This window comes from Dipteris shenzhenensis, chromosome 1 (genome assembly GCF_047967505.1).
Source record: "Dipteris shenzhenensis isolate YYH24624 ecotype China chromosome 1, Dip_SZ_1.0, whole genome shotgun sequence".
Taxonomy (NCBI): Eukaryota; Viridiplantae; Streptophyta; class Polypodiopsida; order Gleicheniales; family Dipteridaceae; genus Dipteris; species Dipteris shenzhenensis.
The window spans coordinates 9319102-9344824 of record NC_141596.1 but is presented as its reverse complement, the minus strand read 5'-3'; the positions used below and the strand labels follow the sequence as shown (position 1 = coordinate 9344824).

The window sequence follows — 25723 nt, the reverse complement described above, 5'->3', positions numbered from 1 at the left end:
TTTGTTCTGAGCTTTTCTTGTTAAGAAAATTGGATATGAAATTCAATTTTCTAAGTCCTAATATACTGATCAAACATACTTATGAATTGAAAGCATTTGGACAGATTTGTTCTGAGCTTTTATTTTTAAGAAATTAGATATGAATTTCAACTCTCTAAGTCCCAATCTTAACTGGTCAAAGATACTTAGGAGTTCCGTATGTTGGAAATAGAAGTGAGTGTGCAAGAAAAAATGAAGCTGAAGGAAGCTGAAATGAGATAGAAGCAATAACAATGAAAGAGAAGACTGGGGTAGTCATAGAGACAAAACCCTAGGATGGACCCTAACTAGGGTCAATACATGTGTGGTGACTACGTCACGTGACCCCACAAACTCAACCTCTAACTGAGCTTAGGGAGACAAAATGTTATGAAGGGATTGGCCAATGCCTTATAGATATGAATATTTCTAACACCTCCCTGTAGTAACAGTGTCACAATGTACAAGGTAACTATCAATTACCAAATGGATGTAAGTTCAAGGGTTTGCAGAATACCTCAAACTTTGGATGAGGTAATACTTTGGTAAAAAGATCCGCCACATTTTGTTGTGTAGTGCAGATGACCAAGCTGATATCCGCAATGGCACTCTGACTGTTAGTGATAATTGGAGTAGGCTTCTCCAATGATGCATGAAGATCGGCCAAGAAACACCTCAAGCAAGCATACACACTTGACTTTGGTTGTGAAAGCTGCCCTATACTCAGTTTTACAGGAGGTTAAGGTAGCAACCGTAGACTATTTCTTACTCAACCAAGAAATGAATGTATGTCTGAGAAAGAAACAATTACCACCCATTGGTTGCCTAGTATCAAAGTCACCAAACTGATCTGAATCGAAGCATGTAAATGCAAGTTAACCCCACAGGAGACCGAGTACCATATTTGAACGCACGCTTCACAGCCTACCAATGAAAAGTCTTAGGGTTGTGCATAAATTTGCTCAGCTGGTACATTGCATACTGGATGTCGGGCCATGTATTACACAAGTAAATAAGGCATCAAATAGTTCACTAGCATCATGGATGGACAGCTTAAGCCCAGGCTCCATAGGAGGTGACAATGGGCTTGCAATTTTGAAATCTGAACCGCTCCAAGTTTCCCAATATATTTGGACTGCAGCCTCTATCATCGTGCACAAATTGAATGCCCAAATAATAATGAAGCAGCCCCAATCCGACATTTCAAATGTCCTCTGCAGTTCAGCCTTGAAATCTGCAATTTTTGCAGCATTGTACCAATGAGAAGCATGTCATCGACTTATAGGACAATAACGAGCAAATCCTCCCCTTCTTTCTTGATATAGAGGGTGCTCTCACGTGAAGTATAATGTATTCCCTAGGTGGTCAAAAGTGCATCAATTTTGGCATACAAATCTCTAGGACCTGGTTCAAACCATACAAGGCTTGCTTGAACATGCATACCTTGGCTTCTTTGCCAGGTACCACAAAACCTCTTCTTGGAGGTCCCCTTTAAAAAATGCAGTTGATAGATATTTCATCCAAAAAATGTAGGTAATGCAACCACACACTTGATGGTGGTCATACAAGGGCCAGGCATTGAGACGGCGGGCTGCTCTTCAGGAGTGAGAGCGGGCTTTATGTCCATCGAGAGACTCAGGGAGAAGGATCCAGTGTCACAGTGGCTCAGGGACCGCCTGGAGTGTGCACGATCGGGCTGCTCTTCAGGAGTGAGAGCGGGTTTATGTCCATCGAGAGACTCAGGGAGAAGGATTCAGTGTCACAGTGGCTCAAGGACCGCCTGGAGTGCGCATGGTCGGAGCTACAGGTCTTGGAGGTCTGTAGAGCAGAGTTCTCTTACCACTCCTCTGGGGCCAGATGGGTCCAATAGGGGGATAGGATGACCAGATAGTTCCTCCAGACCACAGGACCACGGTTAGCAAGGATTTAGTTACAACGTCTTAGAGACTCCTAGGGGCAGCTGCACTCAGACCCTCAGGAGATCCTTGAGATGACTACAGTCTTTTATTGCTAGCTTTTTCAGTCGGAGGCGGCCTTAGCCACCACTCTTCTGGCTAGAGAGGCAATTTGGGAGCAGGTCCCCACAGTGTTTTCGCAGAACCTTAGCAGGCGCTAGGAAGCGCCCTTTACAGATGAGGAGCTATGGGAGGCCCTACAAGGTCTTCTAGTCTAGAAGTGCCCAGGGTCGAAGAAAAGAGGAAGGAGTCGGAAGCCTCATGGAAGACAAATCAGAAAGCACCGACATAGATTTCCCAGCTCCAGCCCATCTTCTTCCAGTTCCTCTTCTTCCCCCCCTTCATCTCGAGAGTGTTCTTCTCATGGGTGCAAAAGGACCCTTTGGCATTGGAGAGAAGGAGATCCCCAGGGGGGGGTAGGCAGGTCCAGCGGGGCGTGGGAGGGGGAGCAGGCGAAAGGGGGCGCTATGAGGTAGTGGGGACAGGAGGGAAGGATGGAGCATGGGGGAGGGAGAATGGAGTTTTTGATAGGGCCTCCTTGTGGTACGCCCCTCCTCAGCAAGAGTAGGTTAGAAGACAAGGAGAGGAGGCCCCTGTGGAGGACTCCCTTTAGTTGTCTGGAGGTCAAACAGGCCCCTATGGTGACATGAACACATATCAAAGACTACGTCGATAGATGGAGTTACTTCCTCCCCTTGGGGAGCATAGGCATGCCTCCCACCATCAAGCCCTCCGACAAGCCCGCCAGTGGTGATGCTACCTCTCTTCCCAGGGGTCCAAATCCATGGGTGTCTCCTTCTGCTTTCGTGCTTGTTTCCTCTTCAAGCTATTCTTTTTGCATTCTTCTTTGCATATTGTTTGGCATGTCTGCATCGAGTACTAGTTCATGCTTGGAGGAATCTAGGGGGGTGGAACTTGCGTCGGCGGTGGCAAGGGAGAGGATGCCAGGTGGGCTCTGTCCTATCCTCTGATGTCTGGCAAACCTCAAGCAAGCCTTGGCTAGATGACCAAGCTCCCTACGGGGATGGCAATTGTCTAGGAAGATTTGCAACCTTCACTTGCTCGTGTACAACCCCTCTAGAAAGGGTCTCCAAAGAAATGCTAGAGAAAAGAGTGGAGGAGTCGGTCACTACCAACCAGACTTGCGGCAGCTCATCCATAAGACCTGAGGCTGATGACTTGGGGGGCTCCAAGATGATCCCAAGCCTGGCACCTATTGAGGAGAGGACACTCAGGTTAGTAAAGGCTCACCGGGTACCTCGGGATCTTATGATGTGTCTGCATGTCATTATAAGTGAATCCATGGTATTGGGAGGTGAAAATTCAAGCGAGAGGAATTAGGGGGTTTAGCAGGGAGAGCCGGGGTTAGCAAGGCAGTTTAACAGAGAAGTATGGAACGAAAGCGAGGAGGAGGATAAAGTGGATAGAGAGGATGCAGGGAAGGGAAGATGGCAAACAGGTGGGATTAGCAGGGAGGGGTGGGAAAAATGGGCATGTCGGAAAGGAAGATGAACATCATTGGAAAGGAGCGAAGGGGAGAGGGGGAGTGGGTGCTCCTTCCAGCCTTCCACAGACCATCGGGGGGCTGAGCACTGGATCAAGGCCCGAGGGGCCTGGTGACCTGCAACAGTTGCACCCTACATTGCCATCTACAGCTCCAAGGTGGAGCAGAAAACCAACAAGGCAGAGACTGAAGGGAGGAGAGGGTGAAAGTAAATCGGGGAGGGTGATGGGCACAAGGAAAAGCGGCAGAGGCTCACCTCCCATGAGCAGACTGCTCACAGACTGAGCACACCACCCGATGACACCTTATGCCTGGTTATTATGTCAGAGTGAACACCAACAAGGATCTCACCTGAAAAATCTTAGTGGAAGCAACCATTTAAATTAGCACTATAGCTTGCTTATGGACCTGCTGGGAATCGACTTACATCTACTGTCTCTGGTATGCATCTTTAGTGGCCTTGTCAATTGCTATGTATAACATTTTTTTGAAACAGAAGACATTCCTTAATCTTTCAAAACCCAGCTGGCAGCTTGTGCCTAGGTACTGATTTGGAACATTAGATTGTTTTGCTTGCCAAGCAAGTTTTTATATTAAATTTGATTTTGTTTTATGCTCTTTCTATAAGAATGTGCTTTGTGCCTATCATTATTGCCAATGCTTGTGCCATTATCTGCACAGATATCGTTAAACTATATTGGTGCAGCCTTCTATTGGTGTGCTAATAATTATAGACATGGCACTTTTTATTGGAATTTTTCTGCAGATATGGGGCGAGTTTTTGCTTCGCAGGAGACTATATTGATCACAAATCAAGGGACTTGCAAGGGCGGCGAAAAACGAGCATTGTGGCGATTGATGCGTTGATGCACCCTGGCAGGCATCAATTCGAAAAGGCGATGATGCTTCGGTATGCTGCATTCATTCTGTGTTTAAAGTTATTTTAGCTCCATGCATTTATTTTTAAACAGAGAGGGTAAGATTGCAAGATTGAGAAATAGTCAAGTACGCTAAATGGAACTTGGCTAGTAAGATGGAAAATAATAATTGCAACATGGTTTATCCCATAATTTCCATTTTCATCATGGCAAATATTGATGGTTGAGGCCATTTCATGGAGAAGAAAGAGTGTACTGTCACACTAATGAGGTTTAAAAAATGTGGAAATGTCAGGAAAATAGATTGAGAGCACAAAAAGTGTTGAAATCAGGAATAACTTTGGTGATTTCTTGGAATCACTATCTGTAAGAAGCATGAGACTCTCTGATATGTGTCGGCGAGGTGATATTAGAGCTCTCAGGATATGATGCTATTTCAATATGTGACAGTGTACGAGTGTAATAGAGGGTTACTTTTTACTTAGGCTAAACTTAGGCTAAAAGTTAGTAGAAAGGCCTTTATTGGCTTGTAAGTGTTTTTTTTCTTTTTTTAGGGGATACCATAAGTTGCCACGTGGCATACTAGGAGGTAATCCCATAAGCAATACTGCTTTGTACTGTCCTGGGCCAGACCTATATAAGGGCTCTAGTTGTACTTGGCAATTCATTCATGACTTGTACTTCATTACTGAAATAGAAATTACAGCAAGAGTTCGATACTCAGCTGAATTCTAAAAGGGATTGACTTCCTCCTGTCCTTGTGCAGCCCCTCACAAGTCTCTGTTGAAGATCCAGCCCATGATCTTCCTCTCCTACCCTTTCCTAAACATAAGGTACTACACTACTTAACTCTCCTGCAAATTCTACTAAACTTAGTAGTGTTTACTGTTAGTTAGGAGCAGTCCTATTGCATTGGTATCAGAGCGCTTTTTATGGGATTTCGTGGGAAATTCTTTGTCCAATTACTTTGAAATTTGGGGCATCTACTCTTGAGCCTAGGGCCTACCTCTGTGCAAAAATTCAGCACCAGAAGTGCTCTCTGTTGTAAGCTGTAACGTGGCAGGCTCTGGGAAACCCTGATTTTCAAAGTGCATCAGATTTTGGGGCTTTTTGCATCAATGGAAAGCCTTTGATCTCTCGATCGTCCCTATGTGCTGGAATCACGAAATTACTAAGGTTTGACCCCATATTGCACTCGAATTCTAGTCGCAGGTGGAATAGACAGCCAGTCAACGATCTACTAATTGAATGCACCAAACCTTGTCGTAGCTAGCTTGTTCTGGTCGCCATAGCCTCTAGGTGCTGCTCCTAAATGTTCGTGGAGATATGAGCTCAAATGGAGGAGCTATGAGCAAATTCGACTGGCTGGAATAGAAGAAATGCTGCAGAAATTCAGATTTATAACTCCATTTTGGGTCAGCTTTAGTGCATATGGTCGCTCAGCTCCATGGATGCAACTGATAAAGTTTGATAGTAATCTGGTTTTTTGTTACTGAGAATTTCAAAAATTCAGTGCAACAGCTAGCGCATAATTGCTATTTGCCAAAGGTCCTAGCAATGTTATGAAATTCTACTCCTGATTGGCCCTTTTGTTCAGTCTTAGCATGAGGATCGCCTAAACAAGTGGGAAATTTCAAGTTTTCTCTTAGAAATTTGACCTGCGAAATTAGGGCAAGACTAGCATTTGGGGCTTTTGGTATTGGTTTTTGATTAGGGCTTAAGACAGTGCATTTACTTTAGATTCAAGGCATTAAAGATGCCTGTTAAGAGGTCTACTAGTCAAGCTAGTAAGCAGCCAATGAGTATCCTTGATTCTATCTCAGAGAAGGAAGAAATTGATAATCAGGCTGAAGTTTCTGAGCCCTATGATCCTCATGTTGGCAATATTCAAGGGGATTTGGTAGCAATTCCTCAAGTACAAACATCCCTTAACCAGGAGCAGATTATAAGGAGTTGTATGGACCCAATGCTACAGGTATTCAAGGAGTTAACCAATGAGATCAAGACCAATAATCAGAAGATTGACCAAAGAATGCAGAACATGTCTGCCACTTTTAATAAAAGGTTTGACCAGTTCAAGAGAAACCAAATTTATGATGGGAAGAGACCTGTGGATCCCCAAATTGATGGAGACTCAGGTTCAGATGATGATAATGATGATCATATACATGTAACTGAACCAGTTGGTTTTATGGCTTCTGCCCGAAGGACCTACCACTCTAGTGGAGTTACAGCTCATATGGATAAGGATTCAGCACATGGTAAGACTCCTAATAATAACAGTTCAGCAGCTGAAGAGTTGTGTCAAAAATTCCATGAATATAAGTTGCTACCAGCAGACCTTAGGGCAGCAATGACATTCCAAGCAATATATACAAACAGTTAAATCTATTGAACCAAAAGGACCTGTTCATCAAGACAAAGATATGAAAGACAAGATTATACTTCCTAAGTTCAAAGGTGATTCTACCTCTTCTGAGGAATTGAAGGAATGGCTGAGCAAGATGGATGACTACTTCCTTCTATATCCAAAGAGTGATCAAGGTAAAATCAGATTTGCGGTTCTTCATCTGGAAGATTATGCCCACTCTTGGTGGAGGCATCTACAGCAAGAAGGGTTAACTTTTAATGCTTGGGATGAATTCAAGGCTGAAATGCTTAAAACTTTTATATCTCCTTTTACTAGGGATCAATATATTTGTAAGTGGTATGATCTTACTCAGCAAGGATCAGTGAAAAATTATATCAAACAGTTTTGGAAATTGGCTCTGTTTGTTCATGGTATTGATGAAAGAGTTAGAATGCTCAAGTTCATCCATGGTCTGCTCCCTAGTATTGCTTCAGGATGTTGTAGCTCAAAAGCCCAATTCTCTTAAAGAGGCCATGCAGTTGGCAGAGCTTTATGAACCCAAATACAATGGGAAGGAGAAGACTTTGGGTATTGGTTACTTTGGAACTAAGCCTATGGTCAAAGGTGTTTCCAATGATGAAAGCAAACTTCTTGCACCTGCTATAACTTCTTCTATTTCTAGGTTCCCCACAGTGTATGGCAGTGGCATGGGACAACCTAAGGCTTATAAGGCTACAGATGTAAAGTCATCCTTTAAACCCACTCCAAAGGCCAAAGGATGATCTAGGTGATAAAAGAAACAAGTTGGTTAAGCAATTATCTCAAGTAATTATTGATGACAGGAAGAAGAAGAATTTGTGCTACCTTTGTGGTGAGAAGTGGACCCCTGAACATAGGAATGTGTGCAAAGCAAAAAAAGGAGCAAAGTTGAGCTTGATTCTAGAGATTGATGAGGATTTATCTCCTAATACTTCTGCAGCAGAATCTGAATTTCATGAATATCAGGACTGTGTGAATGAAGGCCTTGATGATGATGAGGATCATAGTTCCAAAAAGGGGATCACCTTTCCCTTTGATCCAGGTGGTTATCCATGTTTGAAACCATGCTTATGAATGATAGTTTGCCAAGGTGCTCAAATAGATCTAGACAATGGAACATTGAAGTTGTTGAAGGTTGTGAGGATGAGATCAGAAATTTTGATGGAAATGATGCTGTTGACGATGATGAAGTGTATTGGGATACACAATCAGTTGTGTACAGCATATCTCCTGATGTTTTTATGGGCTGCAAGGGCTCTCAAACCCTTAGGTTAAAAGGAACAATCAATAACAGACCAGTCCACATTTTGGTTGACAGTGGGAGCACTCATAACTTCATTAATGCAAAGACACTTCAAACAGTGAGGTTATGTCCATCCACTTTGGATCATGGGATCAAAGTTGAGGTGGCTAATGGTCAGCATTCCCAGAGTAAGCAATATTGTTAGGCTGCTCAAGTGCAACTTTCTTAAGACTATACTTTTCATGGAGATCTATTTGTCTTGGAAATGGGACCTATTGACATTGTCCTTGGTTGTGAATGGTTGAGAACCTTGGGAGAATTCTCTATGGACCTTAATAGGATGTATATGAAGTTTTTGATGGGTCACCAATCTCCTAAATTGTCCTTAATTTTTGCAAGAAGAATGGCCAGAGACCTCAAAAGTGTTTGTGGAGTCTATGCTATTCAGTTGACCAAGTCTCAAGAGGATAATGGGTTGTTGGTGGAGGATAAAGACATGCTGTCCCTATTACAGCAATACTCTGATGTATTTGTTGATCTTCCCAACCATCTCCCTCCCATGAGAGATGTGGATCATGCAATTGTGTTGGAGCCAGGATCTAAGCCAATCAACAAAGCTCCATGCAGACTTTCTAGAGCTGAAAGGGAAGAGGTGGCAAGGCAAATAAAGGAACTCCTTGACAAGGAATTTATTACACACAGTGAATCACCCTTTGCCTCTCCTGTGTTATTGGTTAAGAAGAAGGATGACTCATTTAGAATGTGTATTGATTACAGGGATTTGAACAAAATGACAGTTAAGAATAGGTTTCCTATCCCTAGAATTGATGATCTACTAGATGAGCTTAGAGGGACAAAGTACTTCACAAAGATTGACTTAAGGTCAGGCTATCATCAAATAAGGATGAAGGAGGGAGATGAACATAAAACTGCCTTTAGGATAGAACATGGGCTTTATCAATTCAAAGTGATGGCATTTGGTCTAACCAATGCACGTGCAACTTTCCAGGCCCTAATGAACAAGGTATTGCAGTCTTTTCTCTATAAATTTGTGTTGGGGATGCGTCAATTTTACGAGCAAAAACCTACGAGCAAGTTTATACGAGTGTGTTTTTCAAGAGATTTTAAAAATAGTATTTCTTTAGGAAACATGGTTTTTACACTTTTATTTTCATTAGAACTAGATTCCTTTATCATAAAAATATACAGACTAGTCACTCATTCATTTTTACATAATATAAATCTTCTTATTCATAGACATCCCTTTGTACCCTTGTTATTACCTTAAAAAAGTATTGAAAAATAATTCATTTAAGAAACGTCCCTCATAATCACTCTCAATATAATAATATTATACATAAATAATTACTTATTAAACACATTTATATCATATGGCAATATCTTTCAAGTGTTTTTATAGTATTAATAACAAGATATTTATGGACATGTTTCTATAGAAGTTTAAATTACTGTAAATAAGTATTAACTTGGGCTTATATATCATTCTCATAAAATACATGTAATATTTAATACTATATATGCAAGGTTTTCCAAAATATAACCCCATAGATGTGCTCGAATGGGGTTTTCCGATCATTTTGAGTGGTTGAATGACTATATTTGGAGATTGGATGTGAAAGTTATGTCACTTTTAAAAGTGCTGTCCAAGGTAGTTTCGCCAGCGAAACTACCTTGAAAGACCTTGTTCAAAGGGGTTTCGCTGGCGAAACTACCTTGATGGCTTGCTTCAATGAGTTTTCTTTGGAGAAACCCTTTCATGAAGATAGGTTGAGAGAGGTTTTTCAATGTCACCCCCTATTAAGTAAAAAGTTGTAAGAAGGATCATAAGGGAATTTTCATAGAGAAGTCTACTCTACATGTGGGTTTCTTCAAAAGCCATCCCATTATGTTCTCACCATTCCCAAAGATTCACATAAATATTCGTGTATAAAAAAGACATTCCTATAATACTTTTCATATTTCTAAGTGAAACTATGTTTTCTTCTGATCCTTTTTTGTCATATTTTTGCATAGTTGGAAGCTTTTTTTTTCCTTCGCTCGGACGCTCGGAAGATTTCGCTCGGAAAATGCTCGTCCCCTTTGTGTTGGTATTCTTTGATGATATATTGATCTACAACAAAACGAAAGAAGAGCATTTATTGCATGTCTAGCAAGTATGGAAGTATTGAGGACACACCAGTTGTATGCCAAATCAAGTAAATGCACTTTCATGGCTGAAGAAGTGAAATATTTGGGCCATATTGTCAGCAGTAGTGGCATTAAGGTGGATCCCAGCAAGGTAAAGTGGTAAGGGCCCAATCAAGGATGGAGGATTATGCTGATGAGCATAGGAGAGATCTTCATTTTGAAGAAGGGGATCATGTATTTCTTAGATTACATAAGTCTAGGCATGCTTCTTTGAAAGGTAATACCAATGTTAAACTTGCTCATAGGTATTATGGACCTTACAAGGTTTTGAGGAAAGTTGGGAAAGTGGCTTATGAGTTGGAGCTTCCATCATCCTCTAGAATACACAAAGTATTCCATGTATCACTTCTCAAGAAGTATTTGGGGCCTAAGGAGCAAGTTATGGAAGAGCTACCTCCTATGGATGAAGAGGGCCAAATTGAGTATATACCTGAGAAGATCCTTGGATTTAGAGATCATGTGTTGATGAACAAGGCCTACATGGAATATCTTATCAAATGGAGAGGTTTACTTGATGAGGAGTCTTCTTGGCAGCCATCTACAATTGTGGAGCAGTATCCTCAATTGCTTAGCTGAATTCTATGGCCAAAATTGCGTCTTTATGAGCAGATTTGATTTTTTCTTGCTATATGGCATATATGGACATGCTGCAGCCAGCATTCACTATCCTTTCTCAGATCAGCATGTCTCTCACTGGATTATATGATTAGATCCGTTATATTGGACAGCATAGCTCTTCCACCCGATTGCTTGATTTCTTGGGAATATTATATGATCCATTTACAGATCAGCATGCCTACAAGGACGTATTTGACTGAGAAACTTCATTGTTCAGCTGATATGACAGAATTGAGCTGTTCTGGTTTACAAGGAGCATTGTATGTCCAGGTTACAGCCTTTTCAAATTTGAGGACAAATTTCTATTTGAGGAGGGAGGATTGTAACAGAGGGTTACTTTTTACTTAGGCTAAACTTAGGCTAAAAGTTAGTAGAAAGGCCTTTATTGGCTTGCAAGTGTTTTTTTTCTTTTTTCAGGGGATACCATAAGTTGCCACGTGGCATCCTAGGAGGTAATCCCATAAGCAATACTGCTTCATACTGCCTTGGGCCATACCTATATAAGGGCTCTAGTTGTACTTGGCAATTCATTCATGACTTGTACTTCATTACTGAAATAGAAATTACAGCAAGAGTTCAATACTCAGCTGAATTCTAAAAAGGACTGTCCTTGTGCAGACCCTCACAAGTCTCTGTTGAAGATCCAGCCCATGATCTTCCTCTCCTACCCTTTTCCTAAACATAAGGTACTACACTACTTAACTCTCCTGCAAATTCCACTAAACTTAGTAGTGCTTACTGTTAGCTAGGAGCAGTCCTGTTGCAACAAGTATGCCACTAAGCATGTTATGGACCAACTCTTCCCCTTGGTTCATTCTTTTTGCAGTTGTGCCCACATTACTGTCACATACAGTGTCCTGATGTAGTGTGAGCACAAGTTTTTCATAACAACCTAGAGTTAGAATGATGCAGTGGGGCGAATATGCGATAAAGGCATGACCTCCTTGGCACGCAATGTCATGCGATCTATGTACATAGACCTATTTTTGATAGTGCTTCATCACTTGCATTGATGGCACCTTCAAAAAATTCTAAGGGCGGGGCTCTTAATTGTTTCTCTAAGTGTGATCCCTGCAATGGTCGTTGCTTGTTGTGCCTTGTCTCAATCATTCACGTACACTATATAATCATAATGGTTCATGGAAGTGGTTATACAACACTATGAGCTCTAATTGACCAACATTCATAAGCTCAACAGCTTCAAAAGAACTGCGTTAAAGATAATATACTTAGAATACAAGAGACTATGTTCTTAAAAGCACAGTAGAGAAAAACTCAGTTACCATGCAGATATAAAAGAGATCCTGTTTTAACAGTGCCCTTAAGTATTCCAACTACTTGCAGGGTTGGATAGCTGCCTTAAATGACACTCCAAGAGCTGATGGCTTCTACATTCAAGCTAATAGAGTCATGCCAACCCTCTGCACAACTAGTAACCTGTATAAAATTGAAACTGACAGGTTTCACTACATGCAATTACTATACGAGTAACACTTGGCTGATCATAGTCCAACCATTGTTGTTGCTAACCATTACGCACATCTCTGGTTGTTAACTGAACTATATTCGGAACAATGAGCCCTATTTTAGCACTGCACCACAATTTGCCTGCTAGCATTCTAACTTGTCTGATCATCTAATGTACACTGGGGAAACTAGTCAATCTGATACATTCAGAAGTTGGTTGATACTTTTTGTGACCTTATCTTTTTTAGACTGGTTGTCTTGCTAAAAGCAATTGTGGAGTCGTAGTAGTCCATATGGATACTCACAAGTTGGAATACTAGCTGATTGGGCTCCACGAGCACCTTGTTGCATTTTTAAAGCAACCCTGGGGTCTTGTTTGAGAGGCCCTGGATTCAGTCCATGTTGGTCTTCTTTCTGTCTTGTGCATTGCCATTATGTCATTGCATTATGGATGCACGTGGGACTGACCCCAAGCCTGTGGAAGCTTTTACACATTTGTGGATAGAGTAGGAAATTCGACTTTGCTTCCAGTCCTTTCTCTTCATTCATTGGGCTCATTGGGCTCATTATGCTTCCTTTTTGCATATCCATGAGAGGGTTGCTATCATCTATCAATATATTTGATTTGAATCGGAGTGCATTTAGCTCTTTGCAATTAGGCTTTCTTTAAAAAAAATTCCCCCAAATGGTGAAGTTCTATTAAGTATGACTAAAATACAAAGAATCATGATAGCCTCCTGTGAAAACCTCATAAAAAATCATGCAGAAGAGAAATGAAGCTGTATTAACCAATCTGGAGGTTACTGCCTGCTTCCTAGGACCTTCAACGACCTGAAGCCTAGCTGTCACATCTGCCAGTTGCATAGTCAACTCTGTTACCCGTTTTGCTGTAGATAAAAAATCTGCTCATGGTGCCCAATAATGGGTCAATTCAGAGGGTTTTCTGCCCAATAATGGGTCGATTCTGCATACGGAGAGGGTGTCATGGCTGCCACTTAACATATCGAGTCTTCCTAGTTGAGGTTGTTGGGATTGAGGGGGATTTCGATAGTGATTTATAGGGAGATGCCACGTCAATCCAATGCTACTCTCTAGAGTTTCATCATAAGTGTTTAAGTCTTGGAGTGGACATCCATGATAGAGCCTAAGACACCAAGGATAATGTATGACCCATGACAAGGGATGAGCAAGGACCTGACCTCTCTAATTTAGTGAGGAGGGTATTCTTAATTAGCTCCTGCTCTGTTAGCGTGCCTGGTCTCCAACCCTCTGGAACCTCAGCAAACTATCTTTCCTCCATGGTCCCAAAGGATGTAAATAGCCTACTAATCAATACTTGTGCTTGGGAGTACACCTAGCTAGTGAATTGTGTACCCTCAGGTTGATATGCTTCTTGAAGCCAATAAAGGGGTATAGTTGTGTCAATCTGCACGTTGCAGCTGAGAGTGCCTCAAAAATCTTGAGTTATAGTGTGATGCTCGGGCGAGGGAAACTCTCTCAAGACCATGGAGGCATCCTTAGTAGCCCATGGAACGTCCTAAGTTCTTGGCAGCGATTATCAGTGCCTAGTGACAGCTCAAAGCATCCCTCACACGAGTCTCTCCTGAGACTTAGGATGAGAGGACAAAGAACCCATTTTGTGGAACAGACTCTTTGTTGATGGAGCAGATGAGGGGAGTTTGATGTGGGCATTCGTGACAATCAATCTTATCCTAGCATCACCTTTGTAGGTAGTGTATATCTGGATCGCATGAGGGAAAAAATCCTTCCAAGACTCATTATCTGGAAGGAGTCCTTTAACAGCCAGCTTGTCTAGCAAGGCTCTGTATTGGATGTCAGGATCAATGATATTGAAGCCTCCCTCATGAAAACGTATGATGATAATGGATCCAAACCAGAAACAATTCTATACTAGTCTCTTGAGCTGGCTGATACAAGAACACAAAAAGCACCAACAGCATGCGAGAGGCTAATAAAACTTGATTCACTGCAAGGGCACTGGACTCTAAATCCAAGGTAGTGGAGCTTCCTTCCTCTTGATGTTCCCCAAGATTGGAGCAAACTGCTGGGGGAGGTGATATCCACACCCACTTGGCATCCCAAATATCTAGTGGTAGTGTCACGGGAGACGTGAAAAGTGATGTAAAGTATCTTTGTAACTCAACCCATGCTTAACCTGGGGTTAACCATGGTTAAATGTAGTAATGGTTTGGCATGAGGGACTGGCTAGAGGAAGTGCACACTTCCTAGAAGTTCCTAGGGGCAAAGTCTAGGTGCACCACTAGGTCCTAGGGGCAAGGCAAAGGCTTTAAAGAGGGGTCTAAAAGTTGGGCCCAAGGACAACCAACGTTGTCCTTGATATGGGGGTTAGGACTTTAATGAAGGGGAAAATGGCAAGAAAGAAGTGCCATTTGTCATGCATGCCCTTCTGCCACCTACCATCTATCTCCCCTCATCCTCCTGGACGCTTGCAGGTCTAGTAGAAGCTTCCTGCTGCATTTTCGTTGCATTTTTTAGCTCCTTGTGCTGTTGTGCTGCTGCTTTGGCTGCTCCCCTTCCTTTGGCAGGTTTTACGAGGCAGCTTTGCTTGCACGCATCCCGAGGTGCTGTACGGTGGCTATCGCAGATCCCAAGGCAGGAAGGCGGGCATTTATTGCAGTCTATATGGAACATGGTGCAACCCCCTGAGGTGCTGTATGGGCTGGTTGAAGCGAGGAATTGAAGGCCAAATCTTGGTGCTGAGGCTCTCGGGCAGATCTGCAAGCTCGAGACCCTCTTCGGCTCTTTCTTGCTCACCCACCACTCTGTATCTTTATTTCTCTCTTATCCTGATTGCTGGAAGTCACTTGCACCCTGTGGGGAGCTTGGTCAGAGGATAGGTGCAAGGAAGGAGCTCGCCCCTCTGCCACAGATAGCGGCAATTGGTTCTAGGTTTTGGTTTTCCTTGTTCTTTCTTGCTTTGGAGCTTTTTGTAGGGCATGGGTGTTGTTTGCAGTCCTTTCAAGACTCCTACAGGTTCTATCAAGCACCTAGAGGCAAGGGTATTCTAGTGGAAGGCCTAAGGACAGTGTGGATGCATTTGATAGCCTTGAGGCTGCCTTGAGCTCAGTTGCCAGTGGTTTGGATGCCCGAACGCCTCTCAGTTGGGTCAGATCAGAAGTGGATGCAGTATGCCTTGCCAGTTGGTATTCTAGTAGTGCACTTGGATTAGATGCCTTGAAGAGAGGTAGAGGATTTGCAAAGAGAAATAGTGCAGGGTTGAACCCTTGTTGTAAAGCATTTCCATTGAGAAGCATTACATAAATACCGTAAGGGGCGTCAAGGCATTTGGGGCCAGTGGGTGCACTGTGTACTATTTTCATTGAGCAGGGGCATTCTAGCCTCACCTTTGTTGTTGTTGAAGTTTGTTTCTATGTTTTGCTAAGTGGTTGTAGTGACTGAAGCATGCATTGTGGCTATTTATGAAGTTTATGACTAAGTAGAAGAAGATTAGTGCCCTTTTGTTCATTGAAGGCCGGTTTCAGTGGTTCCATTGCCGCAATAGTCACCATCTTCCCAGAGAGGCTCCAATATGTCCCTGTTGGTTGAGAATGCCACTACCGCTTATGCACTAATGCAAGGGAAAGTTTCAGGGTTCAAAGGTAACTCATAGGAGACATCAAGGTCAAAGGGCCGTAAGACGGAATCTGCGAAGAAGTTCATAAAGTTTTTGCAGCCCATAAAGGCAAAGTTTGTTGCAGGACAGAGGTGAGTACCGACCCGTATGTTAGATGAGGCAAAACACAGCAGACCAGATGGCAAGACTCTTTATGTCTCATGTGTAGCAAGACTCTTTATGTCTCATGTGTATAAACATCACGGGATGCTTCAATCAATTGTTAGTGATAGAGACTTGCGGATGACAAGTCTTTTCTGGAGAGGTATCTTTGAGAATATGGGTACCACGCTGAATTTCTCATCCTCTTTTCATCCTGAATCTGATGGGCAGTCCGAAGAAGCCAACTCCATTGCCCTTGATCTTCTCAAGTGCCATGTTTCGGATCAGGAATGGAAATGGGAGCAATTTCTGCCGCTTGTTGAGTTCGCTTACAACAACACTTTACACTCATCCACAGGGAAAGCACCTTTGAAATTGTGGAAGGAGAACGAAAGGTACCTCCCATTTTGCATGCGGAAGGAATATGGACCATTATTTGCAGATTCAGCAAGCAGGCTAATTTTATTCCCGTAAGGAAGAAAATTACAGCAGACCAGATGGCAAGACTCTTTATGTCTCATGTTTTTAAACTTCATGGGATGCCTCAATCAATTGTCAGTGATAGAGACCTGCGGATGACAAGTCTTTTCTGGAGAGGTATCTTTGAGAATATGGGTACCACGCTGAATTTCTCATCCTCTTTTCATCCTGAATCTAATGGGCAGTCCGAAGAACCAAACTCCACTGCCCTTGATCTTCTCAAGTGCTATGTTTCGGATCAGCAATCAAAATGGGAGCAATTTCTGCCACTTGTTGAGTTCGCTTACAACAACACTGTACACTCATCCACAGGGAAAGCACCCTTTGAAATTGTGGCAGGAGAACGGAAGGTACCTCCCATTTTGCATACAAAAGAGAAGATTTTTGAAGCGGACAGATTTGTGGAGAGTTCAGATGTTGCTTACTAGAAGGTCAAAACAGCCCTCCAGAAAAGCTAGGAGAAGCATAAACGGAATCAATCCTGAAGTAAAGTTAAAATATCCACATGGAGACTTTGAAACATTGGGTGATATCTTACAATGTAACATTTTTGATATGCAATCACAAAGAACTCTTTGTAATCGAGATGAAATTGTGCCAAAGACATACTTTCAAGATATTATCAAGAAAACTTATTTCCTCCAAAAGCAGTGAAAGGAGGTTGGGGTCAATATATCCTCCCTCAGATACTTCTGGGATGGGAGGCCCTTGAGGGCCTTTGAAAGATCCACGTTGGTAAAGGTGCCTCCATCCGTGTGCTCATGCTCTGGGAGACTACCGGCTGTATATGGGCCTAGACAGCCTCTCGAACAGCGAGAACCTGTGGGGACTTCTCCTCAGCCTAAAGCAACAGCTGATAGATGTCCGTAGTCATCTCAAGAATCTCTTGCGGATGTGAGTGAATCTGCCCGCTCTCGTCTTCAACCGTTGAAGCTGTGTTCCTAGGACCTGTGGTCTGAAAGAATTATTGGACAATCCTGTCTCCCTGCTGTCCCCATCGTGCCATGGAGGAATGATATGAAAACTCTTCTCTATGAGACTCTGTGGCCTGGAGGTCAAGCCGTGCACACTCGTATTGGTGTGCAAGCCGATATGAGGCTGAGTCCTGCTCCTTGAGTCGCTCTATGGAAGACAAATCCCACCTTAATGCGGTCTCTCCTCCTCCTATAGAAGTGAGTCAAGGAAACAGACTCCCCTCCGTGAGAGTCCTGTACGAGCTGCTCAAGAGTTAGCACTGCCGGGGAGTGACTCAACACCGTTGGCAAGGAAACAGACTCCCGTCCGTGAGAGTCCTGTACGAGCATCTCAAGAGTTAGCACTGCCGGGGAGTGACCCAACACCGTTGTAATTGTCAAGATGCCAGTGGACACCCCTCTATGCATGGCCTAGACTCCCACATAGAGCTTGTCAAGGTGCTCTAGCAGATCGTCATGCCTCTGCTGACCAAAAGAGAAACGTAAGCTGCCAGGAAGCATAGAGGCAATTGAACTAGCAGGACAGGATTTTGTTTCAATTGGTGATAATAAAAGGCTTTTGTTTCAATGCATGACTTTTCTCAAAACTTGATTGACAAGGTTCTCTCTATGCATAGAAGGCATGCATGTTTCATGCTATTCTAATTCAATAAATTCAACAAACTCCCTCAATCATCCACAACAATTGTGATAGATCATTACATCCATTGCATAGATTGTGTTGAGTCCTTAGCGGACATCACTAAAATCATATACTGCTCATTCCAAAGCAACTTGCTAGATAATTTCCTTCTTTGACAACATATGCATTCAATGCCTAGCATAGATTCTGTTTGAGTCATCATAAGTCATATTATAATTGGAAAAATCGATAAGTAAAAGATATAGAAAAGCAAGAGGAGAAACATTACTAGAATAACGAAAACTTCAACTGACATTATTGATTGCAGAGAAACAAACAAAGCCTTTTGTGGGTTCTTGGATCATTCACGAAATCAAGGACTAACTGGCCTAACAAACCAATGGAGGGATGGACCAAATGACAGAATATCATATTTTTCAGGGTTACAAGTATGTGCCATCTAGCCATCACATTAAGTGGAAGCTTTTTTGTCTTTCCTCTTTGCATCTCAGGAGATTTTCAACTTGTTTGTTCCATTTGACTTTCATTTAACATTGAAATATTTTTCTGGCATGTATTGTTTTTATTAATGATAAACTTCGGTGGTTGAGTAATCTGATGCAATTTTGATCTACTGTTCACATGTCAGCAACATGAATTTATGGAGGCAGCATGTTTCAAAGAAATGCCTGGCCCTGGCAATGAAGTTGAAGTTGACGAGCAGAGGTCAGGGAAGGCCAACACATTCTTGGGGGAAACGCCTGAGATGCACTTAAGTCCTTTTCCTATCCCAACTCAAAGATCTACAGTGGGGATAGCCACTGGAAATTGGGGCTGTGGAGCCTTTGGTGGTGATGTTGAGCTCAAAAGCTTCATGCAGTGGATAGCTGCCTCTCAGGTTTCTTCATGGCTTTTAATCGCGTAAAACATTTCCCATAGTCCACTGGATGTAAAGGAATTCATCTATCTCTAGTAGTAATTTGAAACAGATAAAGTCAATGAAAGGTTCATTTTTCTTTACTTTATGAGTGGAGATTTTAGTGGCAAGGTCCTTCTAGAAATTCTTAGGGTTGAAGTCAGGCTATAGTAGTCTGTGCAATTATAGGATGCCTTTTCATTGTGCATATACTAGTCTGACAAGGACGGTGACTTGCAGGCAGCTTAAAACCTTTTGATCTTTTCACTATGGCATTGATCTTGATTTAGCTTCTTGATTCAGCTGGATTTAGGGTGGAAGCTTCCTGTTTCATTTTGCATGATAGCATGCCATATGGAGAAATTGAAGATTTACATTGGATTTGAGTGTGAGCTGTGGTTCCTCAAGTCTAAGCTTTTGATTTCTTCCAGGAAATTATTGAGTCATGGTAAAAGTTTCTCCCACCTGGTAGAAATGAAAGGTTGGAACAATTTTGGTGTCCCATCTTTACCTCTGAAAAAGAAACAAAAATGACTGGCTTGGCTGAACCTCTATAGTTTAGCTTGGTGAACCTCTATAATCGAGCATGGCTCTATAGGGGTTGGGAACTGCAGATGTATTCCTTGTTACCTGAATCTTATGGTCAACCAATTTTATATGTGGCACAATTTTATATGTAGCAGTAAGTGATTTATCTGAACGGACTGTATTTTTTATTGGACCCTGTTGTACCCTCCTTTACAAGTAGCTATTTAAAAAGAAACGTTTCGGTGATTATAAAAGAGAAACTTGGATGAATTTGTGCAAAAATATATTTCATGAGCAAGAGCAAATAAGAAAGCTTGGGGGAGCGTCCCTCGGCTTATTGCTAGCATTATGTACACTAGAGCGGGAAATTTAAAACCTCAAGCAGCAGATAGGCAACCCACAAATCTATGGCCTCACAGCAGTATCAGAGATTATATTGAGGATGATGTAAATAATCTCAGCTGTCCTTTTTCCCTTTAAGATTGTTATTATATGTTTAATTTATTCTCTATCTTCCCCAGCAGGCATGAAACACACGTTTTTGAAACTTTATCAATTGTGTGTGATGATGTTCAGGTTCAGTTTCTACTTACAAGTGTTTTAACAGCTGGAAATTTCCAATCCCTCCAGTTTGCGAAACATCTAAGGGAGGATTACATTAAGATACAAGAAGCATGTTGATAGATGGCTTAATTATCGGCTACTCATATAATCTTTGTAGTCTTTGGTGTTTTGCGGTAGTCCTCTAATGAGTAGAGTGCTGGATTGCATGTGGAGGTTGTCGCATAGGACGATTTTCAGGTCATCTTCTTTAAGGAAGTTCTCAAGTATGTAATTTTATAGCACCCCTATATGCAACTTTCAAGCTTTGTCTGTAGGCCTGCCCGAGGTTTGCTAGGCGACAGGGGGTAGGGCAGGGTGGTGAGTCATGGCTGAAGCCCACCTAGTCCTTAACTGATTCTGGTTTCCTTAGTCTCATAGACCTTTCGGTCTTTTGTAGACTATAATATACTTTCTTTCTTTCTACCTCCTAGCCCCCGCAGCAGCAACCCCCCCCGCCCCCCCGTTCTCTTTTCTTTTCTCTTCCCTCCCCACTCCATGCTTCAGCCTCCTCCCCATCCTTGCTACCTCCTTTCAAACTGCCCCCCCTCCCGTCTTCGCGGACCTGCCAGCTCCCCTTTCCACTCTTGCAGCCTATGTTAGCACCTCTGGTCTCCTCTTGCTGCAAGTGCCATAGAAGAGGACAGTGCTGGCCATGGTATCTTGCTACGCCCAGATGTGTAATCCTCATACTCCCCGACTTGGTACAGATACGTGATAATCTGAAATGCATCATCTAACTGTAATGGGGGTGACCCAAACTCTGCCCGAATGATTTGTGAGAGACGGATGGCTTACCACGGATCATTTGTGATAACATGAGAACCTGTAGCCGCTCCACCCTGGCCCACTCTGTATCCGACAAGTCTGGGCCCCAGCATGGACTGCCATACATTCCTGCTGGGCGTACCAAGGAGTCAAAAAGCAACCCTTTGGTCCGTGGATCCTGAAAGTAAGAGTGGAAGCACTGTCTCTCTAATCTAGCTAATGAAGCATATCCTTTGCTCAAGCGCGCCTGCATCGCGGGTCTCATGGTGAAGATGGGTCCGAAAAAGACGACCCCTAAATAAGTGTATGATGAAACTACCTCAACAAGGGACCCATCAAATGCGAAATGCTCATCGCGCATGACGGCTCGAGATGTATTGAAGATCATAACCTTGGTTTTATCCAAGTTTACCTTTAAATCATGAGACTCACAAAAGAACTGTAGTGCGTCAAGGTGTCTCTGGAGCCCCTTTGCTGAGGAAGACAAGAGAGCCACGTCATCTGTGTAAAGTAACATCCGGATCAACGTGCCCGCGAGAGAGCAACCTACCGCACCTTGTGCTTGCATCACTGTCTCGAGCTCGTCTATGTTGAGGCCAAACAAGGTAGGTGATAATGGGCATCCTTATTTGACCTCGATAGTGCTCATGATCTCGTCTGTCCATCCAGATCTTTTCCCGACTTTGCCTGAAACTCGCTCATAAAGTGCCATGACAGTCCAAATGATCTCCAGGTCGTAACCGAAATCTTGTAGGTGTCGTATGAGGCGGGCTCTCAGAACAGTGTTAAATGCCTTGCGGAAATCCACAAAGCAACAGTAAACTCTCTGCTTTCTTGCCCTCGCCTCCTCGATGATACATCTGAGCGCGAGGATGTGGTCCATGGTCCCATGATCCCGCTTGAAATCGGCTTGTCCCACTGCTTTGAGCCTCGACACTCCGCAAATCTGCTGACCTCAGAATCAAGTACTGATGCATAAATCTTGGACATGACATGTCCAATCATAATGGTCATGTAGTTCTCCGGGTTCATGGGATCCCTTGCCTTGTGGATGGGTGAGATAGTGTTGATGGTCCAAGTGTGTGGAAATCCCAAGCAAACAGCTTCATTAAATAGCTTGGCTAAGATCGGGGCTAGGAGGTTAATCCCATATGCAATGAACTCAGTGCATAGTCCCTCATGATCCTTCGCTCGGCCATTATGACATTTAATTACGGCATCCTTTACCCCCCCCCTAATGAAGAGCGTGCAGGATGTGGGGCGTGGCATATGTGATAGGTTAGGGGCTGGTTGATTTGGGATATCATAGAGCGTGCGTGCATAATTAGACCACACTTGAGTGTCAGTGAGTGGGGGGGGGGGACGTCCCTCTAGAAATCTCCGCCAGAAGTCCTTAGAGTTGTTACTGAACATAATGTTCAGTAGCTCCTCCTCGTTCTGGCGCAGGAAGTCAAGTTTCTTCCTACGTACTAGACGACGGTACTCGTGTAGCGTCTCTGGTTTGCTCGGAAGGCTGTTTTTTGTTTCGAATCTGAGCTCATAGCGTAAAGCCTCACATCATCGTACCAGCTATTACAAGATACGGTCCCAGGTGGTGGTGGGCAGGTGGAGTGGGTGGTGTGGGGGAAGGCGTGAAGAGCAGAGTGCTGCTCTACGGTGAAGCAAAAATGGCCCTCTTATTTTGCTTTGCTTTGCTTTGCTTAGGGCAGCACGGTCCTCTAATAGGGGTATAAAGTCAATGTATGCGAGTAGTATGTACATACGGTGAGAGTAAGTAGGTGAGTCATCGTGATCAAAGCGTATATCATGGTAGGTGGAGTAAGAACTCAATGGGGTAGAAAGTGCTGTGCGGCGGGGTGTAGAAGTGCTAAAGAAAAGATAGGTATGATCAGCCCCTGGAGGGAGAGGTGCTACGGTAAAGTCAGTGATGCGAGATGTGAAGGCAGGGGATCCCATGATGTAGTCTACAACACTGAAGCCTCCCCCATGTGGAAAGCAAGTGAAGCAACCTGATGCGGGCCATTTGTCAAGACCATTATAGATAATGAGATCATGCATCCTGTCGAGGTCTAATAGGGCCTGCCCATAAGATGTGAGCGCTCCTCGTTTGTCAGCTGAAACTCGTAGCATACCTGCCTCCTCAAGCTTAATGTCTGGCAGTAGAGTGGAATCATCCCTGAAGTCGAGGAGTGGTGCCTGACGAGCGCCTGTCCTCGTGTTGTCTCCAACTAGGAGGACTTTCCTGCGGCTAGAGAAGTCAACAATGGACCAATGAAGAGCAGCAAATGGGGATGTCTCATCCTCCCCTCGAATATCTCTGGCAAAGCGGGAGGTCTCCTGGGGGAAGTATTAAACTACAATAAACAAATCCCGGCTATCCATGTGTCGAATCTGGAACCTAGAGTGTGGATCTCTCTGCTCCACTGAGATGGCCCCCAAAAGTGTAGATTTGTAAAGGATTGCGACTCCTCCTGACCCTCGAACCCCTCCTGTATACCTCGTCTCATCTCTGTAGGCAGACTCCCATGTATACCCACTGACTACTGGTAGTGGACGCTCTGCACTCTGATGTGTCTTTGTGTAAAAGACTATGTCGTGCCCTGTATAGGATTCCGAGAAGTTCCCTAGTTCTGACCATAAGGTACCATTACAGTTCCAGAGGGTATAGGATAGAGTCTCGGATGTTTGGGTCTCATAGACCCTGCCTCCCTATGCGGGAGGAGAGGTGGGTGTCCGACGGGGGCCTGTAAGGAGTCGTCCATCTCGTACTTCTGCCCACTTCCCCTCCTTGCGGGCTTGATCCCGCTGTTGCAACAAAAAACGCCTCTCCTCAACCTGTAGTGGAGTGAGGTCCTCGCCCATGGAGATCGCTGGTTGGCCTCGTAAGGCTGACCTACGACGTAAAGCCAAAAGTCGTGCCTGGGCGTCATGGAACCGTATGATAAGGGGCTGCTCTCGATTGGTTTCCCTCCCAACCTGCCATGCTCTCTCAATCCTGTGCTTAGTCGCCCCTAGGGTAGTGGTCACGAAGGCCTGCGCATCTGCCATTGGTGTAGCCTCAGTGTGGGGAATGAAGGAACCAAGGAGAAAGGAAGAGAGACACGAAGCACGAATCTGAGGCAACAGTTGCAGATTTTGATTGATGATTCATAAGCAAGTACAAGGACCTCATTTATAGGCTGGGCAACCTTCTTTTCTGACATCATAGGTGAGGTCACTAGACCTCCACCTCACACACCTAATTCACCTAACTCTAGGACACACTCACACTTGACTTCATATTCTAACATCCCCCCATGAAGGCAAGGTGAGAGGCTACTGGAATGGAACCAAGGACAGAACATGACAGTGACAGGACTACTATACTGTGCAATGTCTGAACTAGACATGGCTCCCATGCCAACTCAGAGGCTAAAGTTTGAGCATGGTTCAAAGGTTGGATCGAGTACTCACATCATACATGGCTTTACGTCCCAAACATGACTCAAGAGGCTCATGTCTCAGCATGGATGCATGAACAACTCAGAGGTCTAGAAGACCAATGCGCCAACATCCAGGAACTCATATGCCAGGCCTGATAACTAGACCCTATCAATGCCAATACATGGCTCCCACAGTACATCCCCTTCTTGACTCTAGGGACTAACTAGGAACATGGAGTCACATACCAAATATATAAGAGAAAATACATCATTTTAGGAGGACTATCCAAGGCAGAGGACCTTTATTAACTCTTCAAACATCCTTTTTAGAGGGACTACTCAAGGCAGAGAACCTTTAACATATTAAAAAATATAAAAGATTTCATTCATTTTATGCATAGCAAGGGTAGAGAACCCATGTGCCCGAAGTAGCTGCCACACAAGAGTGCACATCTCCTTGTCGATGAAGTATGTCGATGAAGAATCAGGCGAGGATGCCCTCTAATGATGTGTCGGTGAAGGCCATAGGAGCCGCTACCAAGGGCGATCACGGCATGACTTTCAAAATGGTCGGATGTGAGTCACCAATGTCGGAGTGGAGGCTCAAATTGGAGTACTTATGCCCAAATGGGGCAAAATTCCCAAGTGAAGTGGAAAATAATGACGAAATTCCCAAGTGTCTACATGCAGGGAACTTCTATACAGCTCAAGGAATGAAAAAATCAGAAAAGCCCTAAATTTCAAAAATTAGGGTTTAGCAAAAAATTAGGGTTTTCTGAAATTTGGGGCTTTTCAAAAGTTTTGACATGGAGGGATTTTGACAGCCCTCGGGAGCCCTCACATCTGAAAAGACCAAAAAATTCTAAATTTGAGCAGAAAATTGAAGAAGGCAAAAATTAGGGTTTTGAGGTAGTTTGGAGTAGGAGTGTCATATCAAAACACAAGTAGTCGATAGCACGCAGGCCACAGGAAGGTCGCGGGCAGGTAGAGGCATCGTAGGTGCGCATAGTTGGAAGGTCGATGGCATAGGCTCCCTTCAAAAAAATATCGTACTGTTGGTTGTTGGGTTGCGCAGATGGATAGGACGAGCTTCAGCTGTAGGCAGCAGCCATCTCGAGGGCATGGGCAGGAGACAATGGGCAGAGCAGTGCATAGAGGAGAAGCAACGCACAGAGCAGCGTGGGGCAGGGGCAGCACAGATAGCATGAGTAGAGGCGGCAGAAGAGTGGCGTAGCGGAGCTGAATAAGATCAGCCTAGACTCGGATAGCTTGAGACTGCTCCTGTATGAGTCGTGCCTACTCTTGGGTGAAGCGTGTCTGCTCCTGTGCGAAGTGTGACAGCTCCCTCTCGCGCTCTCAAATGCTCTGAACCTCCA

General features: G+C 43.7%; 1 protein-coding gene across 6 annotated transcripts in view; it reads left to right on the top strand.

Annotated features, from left to right (window-relative positions):
• LOC147905340 (poly(ADP-ribose) glycohydrolase 1-like) overlaps positions 1-25723 on the top strand; it is a 56632-nt gene that overhangs the window by 22198 nt on the left and 8711 nt on the right. For all 6 annotated transcript variants that reach the window (XM_087379564.1, XM_087379547.1, XM_087379557.1 and 3 more), the window contains exons 7-9: positions 4244-4387; positions 18442-18562; positions 18763-19011. In XM_087379564.1, the coding sequence (XP_087235690.1) occupies positions 4244-4387; positions 18442-18562; positions 18763-19011 (514 nt within the window). The remainder of the gene's footprint in view (positions 1-4243; positions 4388-18441; positions 18563-18762; positions 19012-25723) is intronic.